Source organism: Trichoderma breve, chromosome 6, assembly GCF_028502605.1.
Source record: "Trichoderma breve strain T069 chromosome 6, whole genome shotgun sequence".
In the NCBI taxonomy this organism is placed as follows: Eukaryota; Fungi; Ascomycota; class Sordariomycetes; order Hypocreales; family Hypocreaceae; genus Trichoderma; species Trichoderma breve.
Window position 1 is genome coordinate 3,641,873 of NC_079237.1, and position 24,538 is coordinate 3,666,410.

Sequence of the window (24,538 nt, forward strand, 5' to 3'; positions counted from 1 at the left end):
TCCTCGGGAGACGCAAAGACGGTGGTGGCAGGACAAGGCGAGTATTGGTTGGTGGCCGGGTTGATGGCGGCGGCAGGGCAATACGAGTATCGGGGGACGAGGCTGGACGGGTGCGTGCAGGGGTGTTGGTGGTGGTAGTGGATGAACGAGTACTGGCACATGCTTGTGACTTTGTCTGCCTTGGTTCTGGGTTTATTTTTGGCCGTCTCGTCTCGTACAAAGATCTCAGGTTCTCGGAAAGGAGGGGAGCCGAGACCAGCTGAGACGGCTGAGCCCGACGATGGCTCGGAAGTGAGGTTACACGAGAATACGGTGGTGGTCTCGGCAGAATGCCTATTTCTGCTCCGCAGCCCTGATAGCCCTTTTAGCAGACGATAATACGGTGAAGCGACCCGAGATGATTGGCGGTCCTGCGCGACACAGAGCGATGTGGCTGGCTGAGTTTATATTGTGTTTCCGGAAAGCAGGTTGAAGGGGCGGGACGAAATGTGAATGGCCAAGACGGCGCTCTCTTTGAGCGTTTGTCAAATGTCTCCGTGTGAAGATGTCAGATCGGCAGACAAGCTAGAGGTGAGCGGCATGGAGGAGGATGACGGTTCCGCTGGTGATTCTCCTTCTGCCCTGTCTTGTCCTTGCTATGTCGAGTATGAAATTTGTCTTCAGACACTCAGTGGTCCGCCAAAGACAGGTGGCTGTGTTGTCTATTCGACCTCGTAAAGCCTACCGCTTGGAATATTGGATATCCCACACCACAGTTGCTGCAGCCTACAACAAGATAGCCAAGTCTGGAAAATATGTCCTCCACGAAAAGGCAAAGTTCATCTGGAGGCAGCAAAGAGCCTTGATGAAAAGGGCCGCTAGGCAGACTTTCTCGCTTGCAGGAAAGGTATCAAAGTCAATGAAATCCAGAACGGATATCGAAGCTCTGTCTCTTGTTGAACAGGTCGGATTCAGTGGCCCTAGTGCTGTGCCAATGAATGTACTAGAAAAGGGTGAGAATTGTGCAGAGCCGAGGCTGATATCGTTGGTGCTGATATCAGGGAGAAGGTATGTTAAGTGTTGTAGTGATTGTCGCTGTGTATTGACTGATGCTGACTGAGTCTGTGTTGAAGAGAGAGATAGGATTCCATATATAATCTCGCCGTCAGTCTCGGTACGCTGTTGTCTTTGCTGCTCGATCAACTGTCAACGACTTGCCCTCGGGCCTCGCTTATCAGCTGGGACATTTGCCCATTCCAATAACGCGCAATAGTATAGCCATTGTAGGACTGCTTCTGGGAGACGAGGGAGGTTCTTTCATGTGCTCACTACGGTCCTTATGGAGCCTTGCCTCCGACCTGGGTGGTGATGGAGGCAATACTGACACAAAAATAGGACCACTTTGCCTCGGCGCAAAAGGGGGAGCACAGAAAATAAGACATATTGCCTTTAAAACAAAGGCAAGGTATAAGCCATGACAGCTGGATGGAGGGAATAGTGGCCTGATAGGATTGTTCATGAGCTGGAAGCCCATTTGGAGCATCGCAAAAGGCGTTTCTGAGCGGCAGGATGCCGTGTGGCTTGCTTGATACATATCAGATGTGTTTGGATATACCCCCAGATATTCGAGCGCAAGAGAGTTCCGTCGGAGAGGCAAACATGTGTTTGAGTGAAATATGATAAAATTCCTTCTAGAAGGTCGTTCAAGGGCCTCTGGCGCTCTTTATCAGGTTACAAGAGGCCGGTGACGCCCAAAGTCTCGTGGGAAGTTGCAGGTGCTACCAAAGTTGTGTGCTCTTGGAGAGGGGATATTCGACGCCGTCGGACCACATACGAGAGGGACCTGCGGATCATCGTGATACTGTCTGGGTTAATAAGGTTCTATGTGTGATGGATAAAAGCGCCGCAGATACTTGCATGAATGAATGAGACATTGAAGTCCATTGCACTCTCAATCGCCGGGGTAGCATGGCCGGCTGAGTTCAGATACTCCATAGCTTCAACGCCTGGTGATAAGGAAAGAGAAAGGAAAATCGAATAGGTAGAGAGGTCAGCTTTCACAGGAGCATAAACAGCGATAACCTAGTAGGATATCGTGATTTCCACGTTGGTTAATCCGGGGCTGATGCTCCCAAGACTCGGCCTCGGAGAAAGCACATGCCTCGGGAATGAATTGGTGTTACGCAATGCATGGATTGCTCTGTCTGAGCTGTAATAACGAGAGCTGGCTCACGATGTATTCCTTCGGTTTAATTTGCCACTCCAAGCAATGGTCTCTGCGATATCGAATATCGTTTTCGGCCGAACGGGACAATGATGCTCGAGCCGTCCGCTTGCTCTCACGGAACTTGATTACCTGTGTTTAGAATGCATCACGATAGTAGAAGTAAACGCGCAAGGCCAAGAAACAGTCACACAACAACGTTTGGAGCATAAGACAACATGCGGGTGGCCGATCCAGGACATCCCGTCATACCCATGGGAAAGGCACATTCGTGGCGTCACCTGAGGGTACATTTGAAGACTCGATTCTGTTAGTGAGAGGCCTCATTAGTGAAGCCTCGTATTTTCTCGCTCTATTTCCGGCCTCCTTCTTCAGACGATATCCAGAATACATGCGAGCTGACTGAACTGCTGCTGCTGTGGCAAACATACAGCTTTTGGCGGGCCTGGAACTACCGGCCGGGTTTGAGCACCATCCCTGGTATTGGCGGCCGCAGATGAACCAATTCGATGCCTGTTCTTCACCGGGATGTACTATTTCGGACCGAATGAGAATCTGAATCATCTTCAGACGCTGTCAGTAGAACGGTGCCTACCCGAAGGTCCTTGAACCTGGGTATTCTGTCGTTCTTGATGCAAAATAAGAACAGACATCAGCGAGCGGGTTTGCTGGATCCCATTGGGCACCGTACGAGGATAAGGGGTAGATCTGAGATTTTCTGCAGCCATCCGTGGACGGATCCGAGGGGTATGTAGCACGAAAGGGGGGCTGTCAAAGTGAATGTGTCACAAGCTTTCCACCGCTGAAGCTGTCATATCCTCGCAGGATGGATTGCAGCCTCGGTTGCGGAAGAGACGCCATGCTCGAGAAGGGAAGATTAAGAAGATGCAATGATATTAAAGCTTTTTGCCCGAGTATCCTTCAACGCCATACATGCCATAAATCCATCATCATACAGTCAAATCACCTCAAAATCTAGATGGGAGGGAAAAAAACACAAGAGTTAGCACAATAGAGGGATCTTTGGATTCAAGATGACGTACCTTATTTCATATGAACCTGCTCTTGTCATGTACCGCACCCACTTGACACTGGAATAGTTGCTCTTCTCAAAGACCTTTAGATAGCGTACCAGCAAGCCTGAGCTGGTAAACATGAGCAAGCTAAAGTTCATGCTCAGGGGCGGCCGGCTCCACGCCTTCTGGTTTGTCATACTTGTCAGGGAAGCCTCGGCAGTGAGGACGTACTCGCTCTGGCCCGTGAATCTGCCAATCTTCCAGACAATGACGTTCTCGCTGGGCTCGTACTTGGCCTTGCCCTGTGTGCAACGCTCGGTGATCTTGGCGGTGTTGAGGGGAGTCGGGATCTTGATGATGACATTGGTGGCGAAGAGCTTGGAACCGAAATTGGCCTTGACGCCGATACTGTACTCGACCTTTGTGCGGCTGACCTCGTTGACGATGGCGTGTACCTTGAAGGGGAGGTTGACGTTTTCCGTGGCACGGTAGCGCATGAGCTCGAACTCGCCGTCGGGCGGGACGAAGCTGATGATTCTGTCTGTGTCAAACTTGCCCAGCTTGACGCACTGGTGGAACTGGCAGTCCTCCAGCGTGACGCTTCCCGCAGCCGCCTTGGTGGCCTTGGTGCCCATCTTGTTGCCGCTGGGCAGGCTCAGCAATCCGTCGTTATCCAGCAGCAGTCGATCGTTGAGGCCAAACTTGCACTCGGGGGTGCCGGAGAGATAGGCGCGCATAACGATTTGGCCCGTGACATCCGCTCGCAAAACTGCGCCGGTAGCAGACATGAGCAGGTTGACGTCCTCGATGACATCGACAAAGGCCTCGTTCTTGCGGTACTTGACGTCTGCCTTTCGCCATGACAGCGCGCCGGTGGCCTGCATGGTGATTTTGGACGTGTCTTCGGGGCGCGACTCGGACTTGACTCCTTCGGTGGTGATGTACATTTTGAGCGTGTCTGTCTCGGTGTTTTGCGGATAGCCAAAGTCGATGATTTCTGCGGTTGAAGGCACGCTGTTAGTAATTGTGATGATAAGCAAAAGCTTAGAAGAATTTACCATCCAGCAGCTCGTAGACCAGCACAAAGTTGTTCTTGACGGCCTCCTCGTCAAACTTGCCAAAGTACCCCTTTCCCAGCTGAATCAGCCGGTAGAGGAACTCAAAGACCAGCGCGGCATTGGCGTTGCTCTTGGTGATGGCGACGAGGTAAATATTTTCGTGCTTGACATGGCTGAAAGTCGTGCTGCCCAGCGTCAAGATGGGCGATCGGACCTGGGCATTGGAGATGACTTGGATGCGGAAGACGTCGGCAAGGCGAGGGCGGCAGTCGTTGCGAAAGGCGCGGAAGATGAGATTCTCGCCCTTTTGGTTGAAGATGAGCACGCCGGAGAGCATCTTGGATAACCTTCGGAGGAGAAGAGAAGGAAAAGGGAAAGGAAGGAAAAGAGTCGCAAAAAAGGAGAGGCCGTGACTCGAGCAGCAGACAGAGGACTTGACGTACTGGAGTTGGAGTTGGTCAAGGTGAGGCTGCGATGCGACAAGCTCCAGGTCGGGCGATTAATGAAATCGAGCTGCAGGTGCGGAAAGCGTGCTGGAGAGCCCCGCCGAGGCGCGTGACTATGGCGCCAGAGAGGAACAGGTTACAGGGGGGCTTGGTCACTGTAGTCCCCTGAATTGATAGCACCGTCCCGCTGTAGCCACTATTTAGCTGTGTACATATGGAGCACTTGAGGGCATATGGCGGAGTATTCGGATCAATCCAATCCATTACCAATTGATCAATAACATGATTGATGTACTCTGCGATTTAAGAGCCGGCAACGAGTCTGGTTCTATAGATGTTTTGATCAATACAATTAAGCGGTAGTTAACTACCTATGGACCTGTATACTGTGAAGCCACCATGTACATGTAATTAAAGACACACAGGGCAGGCACTATGTAGGATTTGGAGCTCTCTTAGACCTGAATAGTTTAGCGCTTAATGTGCATCTTGAGCAAATGCAGACGTGGAGCTGCTATATTCAGGGTCTTCTGGCAGCTGCAGCATTTATTATATTGGAGGCTCTTAACAGCTATGTAGCCTTCCGGACGAATTGGCATGTGTCTTCCTTAATATATCTCTCGACTAGTAATAATAGGAAACGGAATAAGTGCAATTATACATAAGTACACCGAAAGGGCACATCTAAGCCAGGTGAAGCCTGGAGCTCATACATCCCATCTAGTGACAAATCTAAAGAGTGAACAATTCCCCCCAAGTATTCGATAAGATGCGGGTGTTGGATTTCACTGACAGCGTCGGCTTGAGACCAGCTTGATAATTGATGCTATGCCCCTTCCATTTCAATAACGGGTCTTCGTGGCGCAGTTGGCTAGCGCGTCAGTCTCATATTAGACGATATGATCCAAACATCAGTTTGGGCCATCTGAAGGTCGTGAGTTCGAGCCTCACCGAGGACAGTTAATTTTTGCCCTTTTTATCAATTTCACTATCGTCACCGTAATGCCTCTTCTTTTTGGCCACTCTTATTAACAGACATGCAATTCCCGACCCTTTTTGCTCCTGTTTCCACGTGCAGCTGAAACATACGGCGTGTTTGCTTCAGACGCTGTTTGTGCGCGTGTGGCTGTGCTGTTGGGACACCTCGTCATCTATTCCTCTATACTAAGCTGAGCTCTCATCCGTCTGCTTCTCACTCGCCTCCCACGTCCTCAATTGCTGAGCATTCGTTGCTAATTGCTTTCTCTTTTCTTTCTCTTTTATTGTTATCTATTTATTCTTCTCATTTCCCATGTCACAACCGTTGGAATTTCCATCTTCCTTTGTGACACCATGGAAAGACTTGCTCCTATCCCACCAACATGAGCGCTCCAAAGACTCCCCGAACTACCACGATCCTGAGGCCATTGACTCCCTCCTAACGACTAGCACGCCAAAGCTTCTCTACGTCGGCACGGGACACTCCATCTTCACTCGCGCAATTCTGCCTGCCATTGCATCCGCCAAGCATTCAGTCCATTTCGTCACATGTTACTGGGCCGCCTCTCCATCTCTCGACGGCATCCGCCAGACCCTCATCCAACTAGCTGAGGCGCGCTCAAGACCGGGAGATCCATTGCCTACGCTGCATATAAACATTGGCTTCTCATCTTGGGGACTGTTTCAGAAACTATTTCACACGTCTGCGCCAGAGGGATGTGTCTATCCGCCGTCGAAATGGGCCAAGTTGGGCTTGCCGGATGAGGAGACGCTGAGAAAAGGGGGTATTGAGATGACGGTCAAGAGCCTCTTCTTTACACCTCTGAGCGTGATGCATCCAAAATATGTCATAGTGGATGAAGCCAAGGCGTGGGTTCCGAGCTGTAACGTGAGTTGGGAGCGATGGTTTGAGGGATGTGTCGAGCTGGAGGGCGACGTTGTGGACAAGCTGCTCACTTTCCACGCTCGAGTCTGGGGAGCCAGAGTTGACAAGATGAGGGCAACAAACAACGATAATATCGAATTGGCAAGGAGACAGAGAATTACGGCAAATAGGCACCGAGGTGGGGATATCGATGACGGCGTTGATGAAGACGTTGAGACTTCAAGCTCATCGCCTCTTAATGGAGAAGACGATGACAGTTCAGCTACGCAGTGCATTCACTTCACTGCCGTTGCACCAACGCCAGCCATCTTTCTCCCATCACCGCATCATCGAAATCCTCGATTCAGATTCTTTCCCTTTCCCTTCTTTTCTCAGTCCAATCCGCCCATGACGCCTCTCAACGCCGCGCTTCTGACTCTGTTTGCAAATGCTCGCCACGACATTCATCTCGTCACGCCGAATCTCACATCGTGGCCCGTGATAGATGCTCTGCTAGAAGCAATCTCTCGCGGAGTCAACGTACATGTGCGTACAGGCCGCAATATGATGGTCATTGAGCAGCTTGTTACTGCTGGTACAACAACATCGTGGTGTATCCGGCGGTTTGTCAAAAAGTACAAAGCTCTGTGTAAGAGATCTCAGCGGAATGATCCAGAGGCCCAATCAGTGGCGCCAGGACAGCTGGAGATACTCTACTATAAGCAGCTCAGTGACCGCGCGAATCTCGAGGATGAACCTGTCTTTGCCCATTTTAAGATGACAATGGTGGACGACGAGTACTTGGTGCTGGGCTCGGGCAACATGGACAGGGCTAGCTGGTGGACGAGCCAGGAGATTGGCGTGCTGTTTTACATGCCGGGATTTAGAGAGAGGAGAGTGTGGGAAAGTGTGCTTGAGAGGAGAGCAGAGGTTGTATTTAGCAGCAGAGGCTGATTGTTTACTAGGTTGGAGTATCTGGTTGGATATCAGCGCGATATGTATTTTCAGAATACCCTGAGTTTCATCGTCATGGCGGAGATCTTGTCGCTCCTCTTTTTCTATTTTGTTTTATTCTATTTTTCTTTATTTCTATTATTCAGTAATGCGCTTATGCAATCAAACATCTTGAGCCTTGACTCTCTCAAAGACGTTGACAAACTCCATGGCGTCCTGAGCACCGCTCAACCTGAACTTGCCCTGAATCGTGTAATCCGGCACGCCACTGATGCCCCTGAACCGCGCAGTTCCAGCAGACATGTCAACCTCCTCGCCTCCCTCATCACTCTCCACAATAGCCTTCTTAAACTCCGCCTCAGGGATACCCGCTCCGACGGCAACGTCTTTCAGGACATCGTGATCAGTAATGTCCTTTTCATTCTCAAAGTACGCGGCAAAGAGCCCGTCAACGACCTTGAGCTCCGTCTCATCGCCGTGCTTCTTGGCCAGGTGAATCAAGCGGTGCGAGTCTCGCGAGTTGCCAACCCTACCGCCGAAACGAAAGTTGATGCCAATGGCCTCGCCAACTCCGCGAAGGCGATCCTGGATCATGGCCGTCCGCTCGGGGCCAAAGCGCTGCACATAGTAGCCCTGCTTATCAATGCTCTTGCCAGGACCCCGAGGGGAGTCTGGGTTTAGCTGGAAGGGGGCATATTTGACCGAGAAGGTGTCGGTGGATGAAGGATAGCGCTGCTGCCAGATTTGCTGGGCTCGCTGGACTTGCTTGCGGCCAACGTAGCACCAGGGGCAGACGGTGTCTGAGACGACATCGATGCGGAAGTGTGTCATGATTGGCGTGATTATGAAATACCAGACCCGTGTAATTGATGTCCCGTAGTTATCAAGTGCTTAGAGGCTTAGTGATCAAAGCTCAACCTGTTGCAGGGGGTTGTGTGATATGTGACAGGCAGAGCTGATGGGATTTGAAGCCTCGATCTATCGCGAAAACTTGCCATTTATACTAACCCTGCCTATCCCCTTGCACGCTTTATCCCCACGGTCTGATTGCTCTACCGATGGGAGCTTCTCCACGGAATGCAGCCAATCTGCAACCCTCACGGCTTTGGATTTGAAAGCAAAACTCCACTGTTTAGGCCGCTGACCTAATCTAAACCTTGCCTCGGCGGGTATTTTTCTCCGTGGTGGTTTGGATCAATTTTCCCTTGTACGTGTATTTATAATACAAGCGTGCGATTTAGCCCTACATGTTAGTTCAGCCCAGTGGTTGCTAGTGAGCAAGTTATTGCTATGGTCTAAGTGGGATGAACTAGAGATGGGGTTATAAGACCCATCGATATCTAAGGAATTGGACATGTTAAACACAGATTTGGCTTGGATGAAAGCACATGTAGAGAAATTACAAGTACAAGTATTGTATGTAACGCCAGCATATCTTAGAGAAACAAAATGCCGATGAGACCATGGCTGTATGTCATGTAAGCCCGTGCCGCTCCCCTGCCGTGCCGCTCCTCAATGCAGTAGTTAGAGCGAACGGCTCCGCTCCCGTGTGCTTCATCGGCATATTCCGTGTAAGTCGTCTAAATCGTCTCAGACGGAAGGCACCCAGAAGCCGCCTGGAGATGAGATGAAGGCTGTGTCCATGGCGGCGGACGGTATTTCTTTCCCTGGGCCGAAGATTCGGAATTGCTGCCGGAACTGCGTTATTAATAACTCGAGATTCCGCAGCCGTCCTCTTTCGATTTGAGCACGAAGTTTCCTGGGTATGTTCTTGCGCCGCTAAGTCGGATTCGATCTATAGCTTTTGGCCTGCCATCACGGAATCTAAGCCCCAATAGGAGTGCTCATCTCTCATGAGTGGTGGGCTAGCAACTGGGAGAAGATTGACTTGCATAATCCGTAGAACCATACAGTATAGACTAGATCAAGAGTTTTAGCGTCCAAATAGCATTTGACAGCCTGACTAGAGGGCGGACACTTGAAGCGGGCCAGATATCCTTGGAAAGCCACCGCTTCTCGCACTCGTTTAACCTCCGTTATCCACAATTTGCGGAAATCTTGCGCAGTTTGCTATCGGACTACATGACATAATTATCTTGAACACCTTCAACATACATGAAGGTGCAGGTAGCCTAACCGGTCATTAGCAATGCGACATGAGGAGGATCCAAATGCTCATGGGTGTACCTGACTTAAAAGGCCAATGACCGCAACAATAACCGATAACCGATATCTGACATATGACTGTAGACCAGGTATTGTGTAGTTTCGGGAATACGACTGAGTATGCATTGACAACCCTCTCAAGCTAAGAACCATGTCTATATGCCGTATGCCGAACCCTAGCGGACTTTGCAGTTGCTAAGCGATTGATAACCTTTGAAACGGACGCTTCCTTGCAAGCATGGCGTGAGCAACTCCGATTTTCATGCTCCACCCATCCGCGACGTTGAGGAGACAAGGAGTAAAGATTCCAATTTTCGCATTAGCAAGGCATGAGTGATCGTCACGAGGAACCTATAATCGCCTTTCGCATAACCGCTAAGACTAGGGGTTTTCCATTGATGGATATCTCCACTATGTGTGTTTTCGTATCATGTCGTGTTACGTAGTAGCCTGCCAGTATAAAATGGAGACGTTTCCCTCAACCAGAACGTAATTGAGAACCAGAGAGACACAGAGCCTTCAATCAACACCATTTCTTATATACCCTTTCGTTAGAAGACGCTAAACAAGTAACGTTCATCATGACACAAGCTCCCGAAAAGGTTGACCCTACGCCTCTCGGCCGGCCCCTTACCTTTGAGTTCAGTGGCAAGACGGCCAAGAACCGCTTCATGAAGGCTGCCATGTCTGAACTACAGTCAAGTTGGGACGACAAGGACTTGACCAAGAGAGGAATCCCCTCAAAGGAGCTCGCCAACCTTTACAGGCTATGGGGTGCAGGTGGATATGGAGTCATTCTTCTTGGTAACACCATGATCGAGTACGACCAGCTTGAGGGCGTTGGAAACCACATTATTCCCTTAGAAGCACCATTTTCTGGCGAACGATTTGAAAGGTTCAAGGACATCGCCTCGGCAGCAAAGGAGCATGGCAGTCTCGTTTACACACAGCTGAGCCACCCGGGCCGACAAGTTACGGACAACATTCAGCCTCACCCCATCTCCGCTAGTGATGTACAGCTGAAGGGTTCTGAATTCGGATCATTCGCCAAGCCAAGGGCGATGGAGCAGGCTGATATCGATCACGTTGTCAACTCGTTTGCCCACGCAGCCGAGTATTGCTACAAGGCCGGGTTTGACGGTGTTGAGCTCCATGGCGCACAGTAAGTCTCAAGACGGAGACGTTTCCAATACATTTTCTCATCTGAGGATGCGGTTAAGCAATTGGAGAGGAGGGTCCAGTGGAGTGATACTAACACATATGGCTTGCAGTGGTTATCTCTTGGCCCAATTCCTGGCACCGTCGACCAACCTTCGGACAGACCAATACGGCGGCTCGCTGACCAACCGCGCACGAATCATCTTTGAGATCACAGATGCCATCCGCGCTCGCGTTCCCGACAAGTCCTTCAGCATTGGCATCAAACTCAACAGCACCGAGTTCCAGAAGGGCGGTTTCACAGTCGAAGACTGCAAAGTTCTCTGCGCAGAGCTCGAGAAGAACAACTTTGACTGGGTTGAGCTATCGGGGGGCACATACGAGTCTTTGGCGTTTGTGCACAAGAGAGAGTCCACCAAGAAGCGAGAGGCTTACTTTATCGAGTTTGCGGAAATGATCATGCCCGAGCTGAAGAAGACCAAGGCTTACATCACTGGCGGTCTTCGCACGGCTGCTGGCATGGTCAAGGCGTTGGAAAAGGTGGATGGAGTTGGAATTGGTCGTCCAGCTGCTCATGAATTCGACTTGCCGCAGAAGATTCTCGATGGTGTTACTGATGGTGCTATTAAGCAGTTGATTGGTGAGGACATCTTTATGATAACCAACGCCACCGCGTCTATACAGTGAGTTAATTCTGCACGAGAGGGGTAGCCAGATACAGTATACTGACATGGCATTGTGATGTAGGATGATGTTGGCTGGTCTTGGCCATGAACCACTCGATCTGAGCAGACCTGACCATGAAAAGGTCATCCAGCGCGCAATCGAGAAATGGCTGGGGAACAGGCAGAAGGGCGGGCTGCCAGGTCCTCTCTACATTGAGGGCCTTGAGCTTCAGCCTTATGGAACAGCCTACGCAGCAGCCTAAGCGACACTTGAAGGATCTTTGTACAGGAGTTAAACAGTATATTTAGACAAAAGTTTACTTGTACCCAGAGTGTCAATTTGGAAAACTCTCTATTCCATACATGCTTTTCCAATGTTATTCGCACAGCGTGCGTGTGATCAAGCTTAGGCTTTGCCCACAAATAGCTGCATGGCACAGCCTTCAATGTTTGCATGTAACTGCACTTTAAACAGTGGCTTAGGCATCACATTGATACTCTCCACTCAGTACCTCGATCCTTAATTGACGCGTTAAAGCTATATTCCTGCCTAATTTACGTGTGACAAGATTTTGATTGGCCCTCTATCGGTTATGTATGCCATCATGCAAGCCAACGTGTCCAGGTCGGTCGCCATTAAATGGCTGTTGAGCTGCGTATTTGCTGCCCAAGGCTGAATCATATTGGCCCAACCTCTCAACACATCATGCAGCCTATGTAGAGACGAGCTTTTCTCTCTGATCCATGAAGCCCCATGCCATTCAAGTCTTTTTTTTGATCTCAAACTCTACCATTGATAGCCGACTTCCCGACTTTGTTATTCAGCAAGCTATTATATGCACTCATGGATGAATTCAAGTATGAGTCTCTCAATCTGGAGAAGCCTGCCATACGATTACTCAGCCTAAATCCTGGAAATGACGATACGATGATATCTTGCAAGCTTTTCCAAGCAGAATTACACGACCGTGAGAATATGATTTCTTACGAAGCTCTCTCATACACTTGGGGTTCTCCTTTTCTCTCCGAAAAGATTCATGTAAACGGTTGTTGTCTAAAGATCACCCATAATCTATATCGCGCACTGCTCAGTCTTCGCCACCAAGACCGAGAACGGGTCCTGTGGATTGACGCAGTATGCATTGACCAAGAAAATGATAAAGAAAGGGGACACCAAGTTGGACAAATGGGAAATATCTACAAGGAAGCGGATCGTGTGATTTTCCGTTTAAGTTCGGGGTCATATACGACAGATATCTTGATGGAAGGCCTACAGCAGCTGCAGAAAGAGAGTATACAGCATGCTTATAGAGCCTGGTCGCGCGATGATAGCCACTGGAAAGACCTTTGGACTTCAACTCGGCCATCTTTGGAGGAACATGACCGTTGCCTCGCAGAGTTACAGCGACGAGGCCTGCAGGAAATTCTAGAGCAACCATGGTTTCGCAGAGTTTGGATTCTACAAGAAGTGGCTTTCGCAAAGGCGGGCATCATATCTTGTGGTACAAAATCTGTGTCAGCCCGTATTTTTGCTCTTGCTCCTCTACTCTTAGGAATCACCCCAGATGCGCACTGCCAATCTGTACTTGACATCATGCCATCTCCATGGAGGCAATCTACATGGTGGAGCGAGAGTCGAAGCTTTTACAAACTTCTACTCAACTTTGGGAGCAGTGAGGCCACAGATCCCCGAGATCTTGTTTACGCGCTACGAGGCATGTCGTCTGATTTGGCGAACAAATGCGACGACCCTCTTTTCCCGGATTACAAGAAATCTCAGGAGAAGCTTGTCCACGATGTCATCAAGTATATTTACGATTTTGATATGAGCGACTTTAATGTGGCACCGCGCTTGTCCTCGATCCGAGAGCTGGCCACGTACTTGCCAAAACTCGAGACGGACATTTTCAGGCACCTGACAGAAATGTCACGATCCGACCATATGGAGAGGATTCTCAGAACACCTGAGATTCTGGTCAGTCAGGATATGATCAAGGCTGCGGCACAGTATGACAAAGACGGTATGGTGGTCAATGTATTGCTTCGGTGTCGTGGAGGAGAGTTCAGCATAGATGAGACGATTTTATTATGTGCAGCCGCAAACTTGAACGCTGCCAAAGAAGTATTTGAAGCATTCTGGTCTCACCAGAATCAAATCGCCATCACCGAAAACGTTATCCTCGCCACCTTGAAGAACTCAGAATCTGGCCATTCAGCGATGTGTTTTCTTTTATCCCTGAAGACTCAAGATTATAGAGTCGCTCCAATTTTAGAAGCGATACCCAGGATTGCATCTAAGGATTCAAGAAGAAAGATTATCAGGATGCTGGGGCAGAAAAACTACAGCAACGATACTATACCAGAAGTTCTCACTGCTGCTGCTGAGATCCAAGATTCCGATTTACAAGCAGAGTTTATAAAAACACTGCTGCAGCAGACAGATTTCAGAAACGATACTACACAACGAGTTCTTACTGCTGCTGCTAAGATCCAAGATTTTGATTTACAAACAGAGATCATAAAAACATTCCTGCAGCAGACAGATTTCAGCAACGATACTATACAACAAGTTCTTACTGCTGCTTTTAAGGTCCAAGATTTCGATTTACAAACAGAGATCATAAAAACATTCCTGCAGCGGACAGACTTCAGAAACGATACTGTATTAGACGTTCTCGCTGTTGCTGCTAATATCTCAAATTACCATCCAAAAATAAAAAACGATTTACAAATAGGGATGATAGAAAGCCTGCGGGAGCAGAAAGACTGCTGGGACGATACTATACCGGATATTCTCGATACTGTTGCTGAGACCCAAAATTACGATTTACGAACATATTTTATTAAAAGACTACTTCAGAAGAAAGGCAGCAGTAATAATATTACATCAGAAATTATTACTGCTGCTGCTCAAATCCGAGATGAAAATTTACTGCCAGAGATTGTCAGGATTCTGGTAGAGCAGAAAGGTACCAGCAACGATACTATATTCGAACTTTTCGCTGCTGGTTCTACTGCTGAACTTAGTAAATTCGAGCTTTTTGTTATTGAAAAAGAGTTCTTCAAGGCTAAAGAAATTGAAGAAGAGATCCTCCAAGAGAAAAGAAGGCAGATCCGTAAGGTGCATGCCAAGTTGTATTAAGAAGAGCGACCTTCCCGGCTACCATTGAGTAGGCGCATTTCGGGTCTATCACGATGGTAGAATAGCAATGCGATTGGAGTTTCAATTCACTATTTCTTGAAGAATCGATGGCTTTCTCTACAAACAAATGCCACCGCAATCCGCACCACCGTTCTCAGGATCACAATCATCCAGCACATCATAACAATACTTTCCCGCAGGACAAGCAAAACCCGCGAACCCCCCACAAAACTCAGCCGTCTTCGGAACGCAGATTCCCGGAATATCACAAGCCATGCCGCAGTTGGGCGGCAGCCGAGGGTCGTCCTGGCACACGTGATTGCGGTCGCAGTTGTGCGGTCTCGGGGTGAAGCCTCCGCACGAGGCGTACTTGTTCTTGAACTCGCAGTGGCCGGGGCATTTGTTGAGCTCAGGGCAGTACGGGTTGTCGGCGACGCACTTCATGTCGAAGGGGCAGGGGGCAATCTTGAAGCCGCAGGGCCGGCCGACTTCGCTTTGCGCTGAGGCGAGAGAGATGGCGAGGGTGAGGAGGACAGACTTAAGAAGCATGATGAATGTTTGTATGTTGGTCTTTGTTGTAGAGTAGAATGTAGTGTAGGAGTGATGTTTACTTGAGCTTGGACTTGTCAAGAAGAAGGAAGCGAAGCTTAAATCACAACCTTATATCTTTATTTCGTCAATGCTCTTGTCAGAGCCGATAGTCCGCATCGACGTCCGGAAAGAACTATGCGTCAAGTCGACCGCGGCAACCCGAGACAGCATTCCACGACACCGCACCAAGGATGTCACACAGATTCCGCAAACACAGCAGAGCTGAAAGGTAAGACTACGACGACGGGTAAGCATTCACATCCCCCGCATGAATAGGCAGCTCGTAAAAGAATCCCAATTGTGAAACATCGTGCTCTCCTTGCGTAGCCACGCCTGATGTCTCTGCTGACTATTCTCCCTTGACGTCTGATAGACGGGGTTGCGTACGTTTCCCAGTGTGAAGGGTCATACAAACTACGTAATATGACTACCGCTACGTTAAGCTTATTTGGTAGAGTGAAGCTACGGCAGAGACCTGCATATTGTCATTCGATGGGGCCTGTCAGATATCATGTCATTGGAAGGATGTAGGATCCGAGTGTCTTGGCGTGGGCTATTTAGGCAAGGGAGTTGGCGCATGTGCTTGTTGTTATGCAGGGCTCAGGGGACTATTGTAAGTATTTGCGTGGTAGTGAGATCCAGACGGTTGAAAGGTATGTTATTGATCTTGCGGCTCGGAGTAAATTTCTCCCACCTTACGCGGTTCGAATTCGGCCTTTTGATGATAGAGGAATAGCTTTTCACTGCTCGATGGAAGTGGAAATGGCCGAGGAAAGGCAATAGACAAACGCATCATTTCCTCATTTACTCTATTCTATGCTCTATTCTATAACTCTGTACTCTAAATCTCAATTGCTTATCATAAAGAAAACTCTATGACTCCAGAATAAGTGACTTTTACTCTACTGGCGCAGCTTCAGCAAGCTGTTGACCATGTCCACAATAGTCTCCTGCAGGGGTCTGAACTTGAGGCCCAGCTCAGTAACAGCCTTGGTAGTATCGAGGCGGTAAGCGGGAGGAAGAGGAGCGCCAGTGTTGCCCTTGGGTGTCAGATCCTTCTGCTCGGGGAACTTTTCTCGGATAATGTCGCAAATCTGCTGGTAGCTGTAGGCAGAGTTGGCAACGAGGTATCGCTGTCCAGCTGCCTCTGGCTTCTCAAAGGCCAAGACGTGGGCTTCGGCAACTGTAAGATTTCATGGTTAGTAATTGCGAGAGATGTCAAGATTGGATGTTTGGAAAGCTTACGATCGCGGACATCGGCAAATGCGTGGAAGGAAGTGTCAGGAACATCCTTCTCCGAGCCATCGATGAGGCGGTTGATGTCGCCGGAAGAAGTGTTGAGCGACTTGACATCGCTAACACTGTGAACAATTGGTCCGTAGACCATGGGAGGGCACAGAGTAGCCACGGTGAAATTTGGCTTGTTTGCCTCGACGTAGTCAAAGACGGCTCGCTCAGCGAATGTCTTTGAGGCGAGATATGCCATGACGGGGTTGCTGTTGGCTTGCTCAACGGTGATGGGGTTCCAGTCCGCCTCCTTGTAGACGTATCCGGGGCGCTGGCCTTGCATCGGGTCCAGAACAGACGCAAAAGACGAAGTGACGACGACTCTGGAGATGGAAGGGTTGTACTTCTGGGCAGCCTCCAGGATGGACGTGGTGCCCCGGATAGCGGGCTTAAGGAGCTCCTTTTCGAAGTCGGTGGCATTCAGGATAAAAGGTGAGGCAGTATGGATGATCTGTATGTTGATGCGCATTAGTAATTTTATCATTTACTAATATTTTGTGTATCTACTTACACCATCGACTCCCTTGACGGCCTCGTCGAAAGCATTGGCAGCAGCCATATCGGTAACAATAGCAAAGCTAAGCTGCTCGGCATACTTTGAGTGCGTCTTGCGCACTTCTTCGGCCGTCTTCTCTGAGCGCACAGTTCCGCGAACGTTGTAGCCCTTCTTGAGGAAGGCTTCCACGACGTGAGCTGCAATGAAGCCGGAGGCACCGGTGACGAGGACAGTTTGGGCGGCCATTTTAATGTATAATGAGACTTCTTGTTGGAAGAAGTTGTGATGTTGGACTTAGAATCCTTAGAAGAAGATGGAATGTTAAAAACAAAAAGTGAATTGTTTGTGATGTCTGTTGTTTATATGTCTTTGAACTGTGTTGTTGTTGGTGTGGACGAAAATATCTTCCTCGTCGACGATGTCCACCTTTTATACATCTCCCTACGCCTCATGATGCCAACTCGTACGCCCATACTAAATCGCAATATCTTAGTATTGAAGATTTTTTAGCATCGCGATGAACAATCCCATCTCCCCTTGATGTTGTATCATGTAATCTCGGAGGGTTCATCGCCGTGGCTGATAAAGCTAACCATGTCATCGATGGGGGTCAAATAATGCCATTCAGAGCATCCATCTGGGCTATGAAAGAGAAGAGGAAAAATGAAATGGATATGAAAAAAGGATTATCAATGGAAGGGTCATTTGTAAGCCTCCCATGAAGCAACTCTACTCATCGTGATTCCCTGGAACGAAAGGCAACCCAGCCGCGGAGATGCATCGTTCGCACGAACTCGGCAACGATGCCGTGCGACTCACGCGTATGAGGGCTCTCGATCAGGGTTAGTTATAGAGCCAATGGCGATAAAGAATGGGGATCAGGAAGTTGCAGGTTGCTCAAAGCGTTGACCAGGTTTGCAAAGAGAAGCTGATCCGGAGTTTCGCGAGTCAAGCGACCTTTGCGAGCGACGCCCGAGCGAGACCCGTTAAAGCTGCGGCACACTAACGAATGAGCCAGTGATCTTGATTCATTCCTGCTTCTTAGAAACGGCATCACATTTAGGCCATGAGAGCGAATTAAGAGAACTCAACTATTAGGCAATTTGATATAGTTACATGTACATGTCCGTGCCTTGAGTCTTCACAACACAGCAAAAGTAGCAATCATCTCAAGATGTCTTCTTAATTAGAACAACAACCAAAGTCTTCTTGAAGTCCCTGTAAACCGACGTCATCATCTAGCGTGTCCATGGAATATTTTACTCGATATGGTCTAGCATCCGGCTCTGCACTACCGAGATGCATGGGATCGTTGCATCTAGGAGCCGGCACACTCCGTCCTCAAGAGTCAGTTGAAGATGCTATTTCTGAATTAGACCTTTTCTATTCGATGCGCTAGCGATAACTCGCGGGTTGTCACCTGACGAGAGCCAAACAAATGAAGCTCCTGTTATAACTCGCCGTCCCTCGTGGCTGAACCCCCCACAGAGATCTGGTTTCCTACAGAGCTTCTCTTTGCATTTGTCATGGGTTGGTAATTATGTCGACTGAAGCATCTCCGGTTCTCACTTGGAGATGTTCGAGTTGAAGTTAACATCTATGACATGCACTATTATCGTTTGAATCATTAAATATCCTCCAGAGTGAATGCTCTACTTCCCTCAAGACATTGAATCACAGCACATTGGAACACTCCAGAGCGCCTTATTACATCTTCCCTATTAAAAATTTAACCACTACGCTTATTCAAAATGCCCATTGATGAATACTCTCACTTCTTTTCTAATGGAGGCGTCAAGATCCATTACCACCTTTACGGACAAGGCCCAGCCTTGGTGTTTGTCCATGGCCATCCAGACAACGAAATGACCTTTTCCAAGCAAATCGACGAGTTTTCCAAAGACCACACTGTCATTCTTCCTACGCTTCGAGGATATCCCCCAAGCGATGTGCCGCTGGACCCAGATGCCTACGATGGCAATGTTATGGCGGGCGACTTGGTGGCCCTTCTGGATCACTTGAAGATTGAAGGGGCAATCTTCGCAGGAGGAGATGTTGGAGGTATTACAGTGCAAAAGCTCGCCTTTCTACACCCTGAAAGGTTATTGGGTCTGGTCATCTTCAATACACCATGATGCATCTCATCCACCATGATAAGGAACAACAGGAGCTGTCCAAGTATTCACTCAAGTACATCAAGCACAATCCCGGCGACGAGTACGACTTGGATCACGTCGTCCGCACCATCACGGACCCCGAGTATCGTGCCGGGATTAAAGAGTACCTCAAGAACTCTCCAGAAGGTGGCATGTTTTACTTTTTTCGCAAGAACTTTCCCGCGCCGCCATATGGTCAAAACATTGACACTTCGGGGATGCACTACAAGATGCCCTGTGTGGTGATCTGGGGAATGCAGGAGCCGTACTTTTCGGACAAGATGCTGGATGGATTCTATAAATGGTTTGATCAATCGGTCCGAGTGGTTACACTGCCTCAGGCTGGACACTGGCCTTGGAGAGAAGATGCACCAAAAGTGAACCGAGAGCTGCGGTCGTGGATTAATGCGCTGGAAAACGGACAGCTTTGATAGAAGGAGATGCGGATAATGAATGTCGTAAAATAATTGGGATCGTTATGAACATGAAGATACGAGAGTATTTTGAGAGAAAAGCACATCTTTGCGAAGAATATATGGCAAAATGATTTAGGTTCTTATATATAGCTACATCAAATGACTATAATCATAATGATTGCTTTTTTTCTAGGTTGTAATGCTCGTTTGGTGTCTTTTTGTGTACGTGAAGGCACTTTCTTGAAGCACCACATGTTGCTACGAGTTATCACGCGAAAGAGAACGAAGATGTAAAAGAATAAAAGTCTTGTAAATGAATACCGCATGACTCTAAAATGCTATCGAACCCGCTGTGCCTTTTCCCATGATATAATTCCCCGCTGTGCGCCCAGAGTTCCATGTACGCTTCACTCTCTGCATCCTCATTGTTGTTTTGCCAACCAAAATGCTCCCTACAGTCACTGCATGCTTTCTATTCCGATCTCTGAGACTCTTTAAGCAGATGTGGCCTCCTCGATTCTCTTCTGAGCCAACCCACCCAGCTTCTCAGCAGCGGCACCCAAGCTCCTGGGGTCAGCGCCCTGGATCATGGCCTTGCCGTTGACAGCAACCTGCTGGCCGTCCTTGAAGAACAAGAATGTGGGCATGGCGGTGATGCCATATCGGGCAGCGACGTCTTGGACGTGGTCAACGTTGACCTTTCCAAAGGCGAGGTACTTGTCGGCGCTGTGCTTGTCGGCAAGGGTCTGGTAGATGGGGGCGATGGCCTTGCAAGGGGGACACCAGTCGGCGTAGAAGTCGAGGGCGACGTAGGTGTTTGAGGCGAGGAGAGAGTCGAGCTGCTCGGAGGACTCGATGTGGTGGAGGTTCTCGGCACCCATTGTGAAGTTGTTGTGTGGTTGTTGGTGTTTTGAGTTTATTGTTTGTGTTGTCTTAACGACTCGTCAAGTCTATTGAGAAAGACTCTTGATGTAGGCTGATTTGATATATAAAATCAAGTACTGTAAAGATGGATGAAGAAGATGAAGAGGGCAGAAGGCGACTTTAAAAGTTGGAGTTGTTTTTGTCAGCGGTTACCCGGATGGTGCAATGCTGATGAGGGGCGCAATTAAAGAGGCGTTGGCGGGGTTCAGAGAGAGCGGGCCGCAATTATCCGCAATATGCCGCAAATGGGATTTTCTGTGTTACTTGTTTGCCTTGTTGCGTATTTAAGAGTGTTGGTGAGTTGTTTGCTGTTTGCTCCTATTGTTGTTGAAGGTGTTGTTATTATTGTGCTGTTGTTGTTTGTTTGTTTGGATTGAATGAAGATGAGAAAATCTGGATAGAGGCAGATGGATGCAAATATATAGATGGAATGAGGCCTAACATACTAGGTATGCTTCGACGGATCTGTAATGCTCTGTAATAATTCGGGCGCCTGTATGACAATTTACGTGCGAATACGTGCGAGTACGAGCGAGCTGGTGTGGAATACTCATACTCTGTAATACAGGTGCGACAAATTGAGGAATTTACAGCGAGGTAAGCGGGATCTCCGTGCCGCAACTTGTATCGCCGCTAGTCTTTTACTATGGGAGAGTACATCGGGTCCATGCAACCGCTGTAACACCGCCTGTCTGACCGCCCGAAGTCGCTGGAAACATCAGGATTCTTTGTGGCTGATTTGGAATCTAGAGGTGACGTCATGTGGCTCGTGCTGTGGCTCATGCTGCTTTTGTCAACCAAATTGTTAGAAGAGAAGCTCCTTGCACAGCCACATCTCTGACTCTCATTATGTCATCATATTCTGCGGCTTAGTTCATCAGACAAAAGCTTACAACTCTCGCAATCAGCTGCCGAAATGGTGCAGGATGAACAGAAGGATCAAAGATGTAAATGAGCTGACTTTAGGTTTTATATCATCTGGCACCTGCTGACCAAGTCAAAACTAACGGATTTTTTAAAAGGAGTTTTCATAAATACTACACAGGCTGCACTCTTAACAATGATTTGTCTTAACTCGCCATCTATTTACCATTATTAATCCATTGATTCACCTACTCGCCTCGCATTGATTTACCCTGCAATTCTCAACACCGAGCGTTACAGCTGCGGAAAGAGTCTGCGAACCCGCTTCACAGCTTGGAGCCTCAACCAACTAGCTTCCGCAGCCTTGAATCAACCTTGAATCGACCAGCAATGACTTGCCGAATCTCTTAACCCCTGGCCTTGACCTAGTTAGTTGAGCCAACTGACTCTCCTCACAGCAGTTCTTTGCGCGCGCATCTCCAACATGAAGCATCAGCATGATACAATTTCATTCTCGTTTCCTCCTGCAAACCTCGAGAACATGCAATTAATTTCTCATCAATACTCTGCTTAGAAAGCAACTTGTCTTTCAAATCCATCACCGCCATTAATTATCTCTCAACTAGCAACACTTTGCGACTCCTCCGAAATATTGCCATTGGATGCTTGTCTCAGTTGCTCCATCTCAAACGTTGACACCGATCTAAACCTACGGGCTCTCGGCTCTCGAAACAGGCAACTTGGTGACTCCTTCGCGGGCTGTCGCATCTCTTACACGGCTGAGAATCGCGGCGTTTTTCTTTGACACTGTTCGGGTTTCTAATCATCCCGCTTCGATCGCGGACTACTGCACCTCTTTTGACCGTAGCGCTCCATCTCAGTGGCTGTAGACGGAAGAGCTTCCCCGCAGTGAGGCTGCATTGCGACACATTTTCAATGAATTGCGAATTTTTTAACTTGATGAGGATAGCAGTGCCCTTGTCAAAGTTTCCAATATTGTGAGATTCATATCGAGTGTGGGGGCAGGCAGGCCAGGCCGAGATGATGCTGGAGATGCGCCTTGTTTAGATCTACCTGTTTTGAGACGTCATGGGGGCTGCATCATGAGCACTTATATCTTATCTGCTGGGAGAATACATGTATAAAAGGGAACCGTTTGCTCCAAGTGAGGTTCTCTTCATCTACAAGCCATATCAGAATAGTCTTCAAGACATTGCATTTCTCCTTCTATCACCTTATTCAGCAAAAGCACACTATCGAAAATGACCGTCGCCAGCGAGTTTGAAGTTGCCAACCAGCAATATGTTGCTACGTTTGACAAGGCCGACCTGCCTATGCCTCCGGGCCGGTGCGTTTCGACCCAGCTTCATTGTTCTCTACAGCAACCCATCTTTTCTACACAGCAATTTTAGGATTCTCATGAGTTGCTAATATGAGATGAGATATTTAGAAAGGTTTTTGTTCTGACTTGCATGGACGCTCGTCTGGACCCAGCCAAGTTCCTCGGCCTGGAAGAAGGCCACGCCCACGTTTACCGCAATGCTGGAGGACGAGCTGCCGAGGCACTGCGCTCTTTGATCATTTCTCAGCAAGCTCTGGGGACCGAAGAAGTCGTTGTTATCCACCACGTATGAATTGTCCTTCTCGAAGCTTTGATGCAGATAGAATTGGCTAGCTGACAAATTATTCTATAAGACCGACTGCGGCATGCTTCTCATCCACGAGGAGGAATTCCGCAACACTGTCAAGAAGAACACTGGCGAGGACGTCAGCCACGTTGCATTCTTGACCATCCAAGACCTGCAGAAGAGCGTCAAGACCGATGTTGAGCTTTTGAGGAAGAATGCTGCGATCAAGAACGTGCCTATTTCGGGCTACATTTTTGATGTCAAGACGGGCAAGATTAACAAGGTTGATATTTAAACGCATGTACGTGTAGAGGCAAATTATATGTAGATTAATACCTACCACCAGTATATCTCAGTGTTTTCTTTTCGAGTTTTCCCCTTTTTGATGCATCACCAAGGCTGTTGATCAATATACCCTTTGATGTCGCTTGAGAAGTGCATACATGTGCACTTGACATGGGCTGTAATACTCTTCAATGGCGCTTGCAATTTAAACTCAGAGTGACATAAGTAACTCCCGTCTGTTGCTACATGCCATCTTGCAGCATCGCGATTCCCTCATCTAGAATCTGTCCACGTCATGTGTTTTGCCTCGCGCTCAAACCACCAGACGCAAGACAGAACACAACAAATCACAATCGTAAAGATGTCTGGCTCCCAATTCTAGTTCTGTTATACTTGCCGCATATCTTTCGATTCTGAAGAAGACTACAAGTGGCATATTTCTGAATTTCCTCATTCTCACTTTAGCTGCATTTCTTGCTCTCCTTCAGGCGCCTTTCTCACGCACGATCAACTCCATGCTCACTTGGAACAGAACCATGCCACGTGCTCGTTATGCCATTTAGGCTTCATAAACCGCGAAGACCTCGAAAAGCATGAAGTATACGTCCATCAGAAGTGTTTGGAATGTGGCAAATCCTTTAGTTGTAACTTGGATCTGTTGGACGTCTGTTCCACCCCCCGAACAAAACTCGCTACCCGGATGAAAGGACTGACATCGAGTAGCATCAGGCCACACATGACGAGCCATCCTGCGATTGCGTCTTGTGCGATCGAGAGTTTACCACAAACTCCGCCTGGGTGCTGCATCTGGAGCGCCGTCAGTGCCCGTCAGGCATCCACCGCGGAAACGTCAACGGGTGGGCAAAGGACTGCGACCAATCTGAGGCATATCTTGGCAAACAATTCAGCTACAAATGTCCCACTTGCGACTAGGAGTTCCAAACCATGGGGACTCTTTTAGAGCACGTGGAGGGCGACGAGTGTGCGGAGGACTTGGACGACAAGGAGAGGCCTTTGGCTATGTTTCTTTGCTTCATGAGGAGAGGGCTCATTAATATTCTTAACCAGGAGCGCATTGCTCTACGACGCTCCGAAAACTGAATCGGTTACTTATTGGCAGCCAACATGACTATGGAGAGAATAAGCTATAATAATATTTGGCATTGCGCAGACACCAAAGGTTCAATAGTAACAAAGAGACCTTTGAAAAGCGAGATTGTGGGATATTCTCTTTCATCAT

The 24,538-nt window shown here is 48.5% G+C and overlaps 10 protein-coding genes across 10 annotated transcripts; 5 read left to right on the plus strand and 5 right to left on the minus strand.

Annotated features, from left to right (window-relative positions):
- Positions 1–3,206: 3,206 nt before the first annotated feature.
- T069G_10021 (adaptor complexes medium subunit family domain-containing protein) lies at positions 3,207–4,614 on the minus strand (the record flags this gene model as incomplete). Its single annotated transcript, XM_056177231.1, has 2 exons — positions 3,207–4,216; positions 4,278–4,614. The coding sequence occupies 2 exons, from the start codon at positions 4,612–4,614 to the stop codon at positions 3,207–3,209; spliced, it is 1,347 nt and encodes a 448-aa protein (XP_056025709.1).
- A 1,400-nt stretch (positions 4,615–6,014) lies between these two features.
- T069G_10022 (PLD-like domain-containing protein) lies at positions 6,015–7,520 on the plus strand (the record flags this gene model as incomplete). The annotated part of the gene is made up of 1 exon (XM_056177232.1): positions 6,015–7,520. One exon carries the CDS (start codon positions 6,015–6,017, stop codon positions 7,518–7,520), a length of 1,506 nt encoding a protein of 501 aa, XP_056025710.1.
- Positions 7,521–7,682: 162 nt separating this feature from the next.
- T069G_10023 (DSBA-like thioredoxin domain-containing protein) lies at positions 7,683–8,351 on the minus strand (the record flags this gene model as incomplete). The annotated part of the gene is made up of 1 exon (XM_056177233.1): positions 7,683–8,351. The coding sequence occupies one exon, from the start codon at positions 8,349–8,351 to the stop codon at positions 7,683–7,685; it is 669 nt and encodes a 222-aa protein (XP_056025711.1).
- Positions 8,352–10,267: 1,916 nt separating this feature from the next.
- T069G_10024 (NADH:flavin oxidoreductase / NADH oxidase family domain-containing protein) lies at positions 10,268–11,772 on the plus strand (the record flags this gene model as incomplete). The annotated part of the gene is made up of 3 exons (XM_056177234.1): positions 10,268–10,848; positions 10,958–11,527; positions 11,592–11,772. The coding sequence occupies 3 exons, from the start codon at positions 10,268–10,270 to the stop codon at positions 11,770–11,772; spliced, it is 1,332 nt and encodes a 443-aa protein (XP_056025712.1).
- Positions 11,773–13,103: 1,331 nt separating this feature from the next.
- T069G_10025 (uncharacterized protein) lies at positions 13,104–14,651 on the plus strand (the record flags this gene model as incomplete). Its single annotated transcript, XM_056177235.1, has 3 exons — positions 13,104–13,530; positions 13,606–14,189; positions 14,271–14,651. The coding sequence occupies 3 exons, from the start codon at positions 13,104–13,106 to the stop codon at positions 14,649–14,651; spliced, it is 1,392 nt and encodes a 463-aa protein (XP_056025713.1).
- Positions 14,652–14,768: 117 nt separating this feature from the next.
- T069G_10026 (uncharacterized protein) lies at positions 14,769–15,200 on the minus strand (the record flags this gene model as incomplete). The annotated part of the gene is made up of 1 exon (XM_056177236.1): positions 14,769–15,200. One exon carries the CDS (start codon positions 15,198–15,200, stop codon positions 14,769–14,771), a length of 432 nt encoding a protein of 143 aa, XP_056025714.1.
- Positions 15,201–16,144: 944 nt separating this feature from the next.
- Positions 16,145–17,271, minus strand: T069G_10027 (NAD dependent epimerase/dehydratase family domain-containing protein; the record flags this gene model as incomplete). The annotated part of the gene is made up of 3 exons (XM_056177237.1): positions 16,145–16,425; positions 16,488–16,980; positions 17,041–17,271. 3 exons carry the CDS (start codon positions 17,269–17,271, stop codon positions 16,145–16,147), a joined length of 1,005 nt encoding a protein of 334 aa, XP_056025715.1.
- A 1,505-nt stretch (positions 17,272–18,776) lies between these two features.
- T069G_10028 (alpha/beta hydrolase fold domain-containing protein) lies at positions 18,777–19,612 on the plus strand (the record flags this gene model as incomplete). Its single annotated transcript, XM_056177238.1, has 2 exons — positions 18,777–19,139; positions 19,193–19,612. The coding sequence occupies 2 exons, from the start codon at positions 18,777–18,779 to the stop codon at positions 19,610–19,612; spliced, it is 783 nt and encodes a 260-aa protein (XP_056025716.1).
- Positions 19,613–20,091: 479 nt separating this feature from the next.
- Positions 20,092–20,478, minus strand: T069G_10029 (thioredoxin domain-containing protein; the record flags this gene model as incomplete). Its single annotated transcript, XM_056177239.1, has 1 exon — positions 20,092–20,478. One exon carries the CDS (start codon positions 20,476–20,478, stop codon positions 20,092–20,094), a length of 387 nt encoding a protein of 128 aa, XP_056025717.1.
- Positions 20,479–22,647: 2,169 nt separating this feature from the next.
- On the plus strand, positions 22,648–23,308 carry T069G_10030 (carbonic anhydrase domain-containing protein; the record flags this gene model as incomplete). Its single annotated transcript, XM_056177240.1, has 3 exons — positions 22,648–22,733; positions 22,836–23,013; positions 23,081–23,308. The coding sequence occupies 3 exons, from the start codon at positions 22,648–22,650 to the stop codon at positions 23,306–23,308; spliced, it is 492 nt and encodes a 163-aa protein (XP_056025718.1).
- Between the last annotated feature and the right edge of the window lie 1,230 nt (positions 23,309–24,538).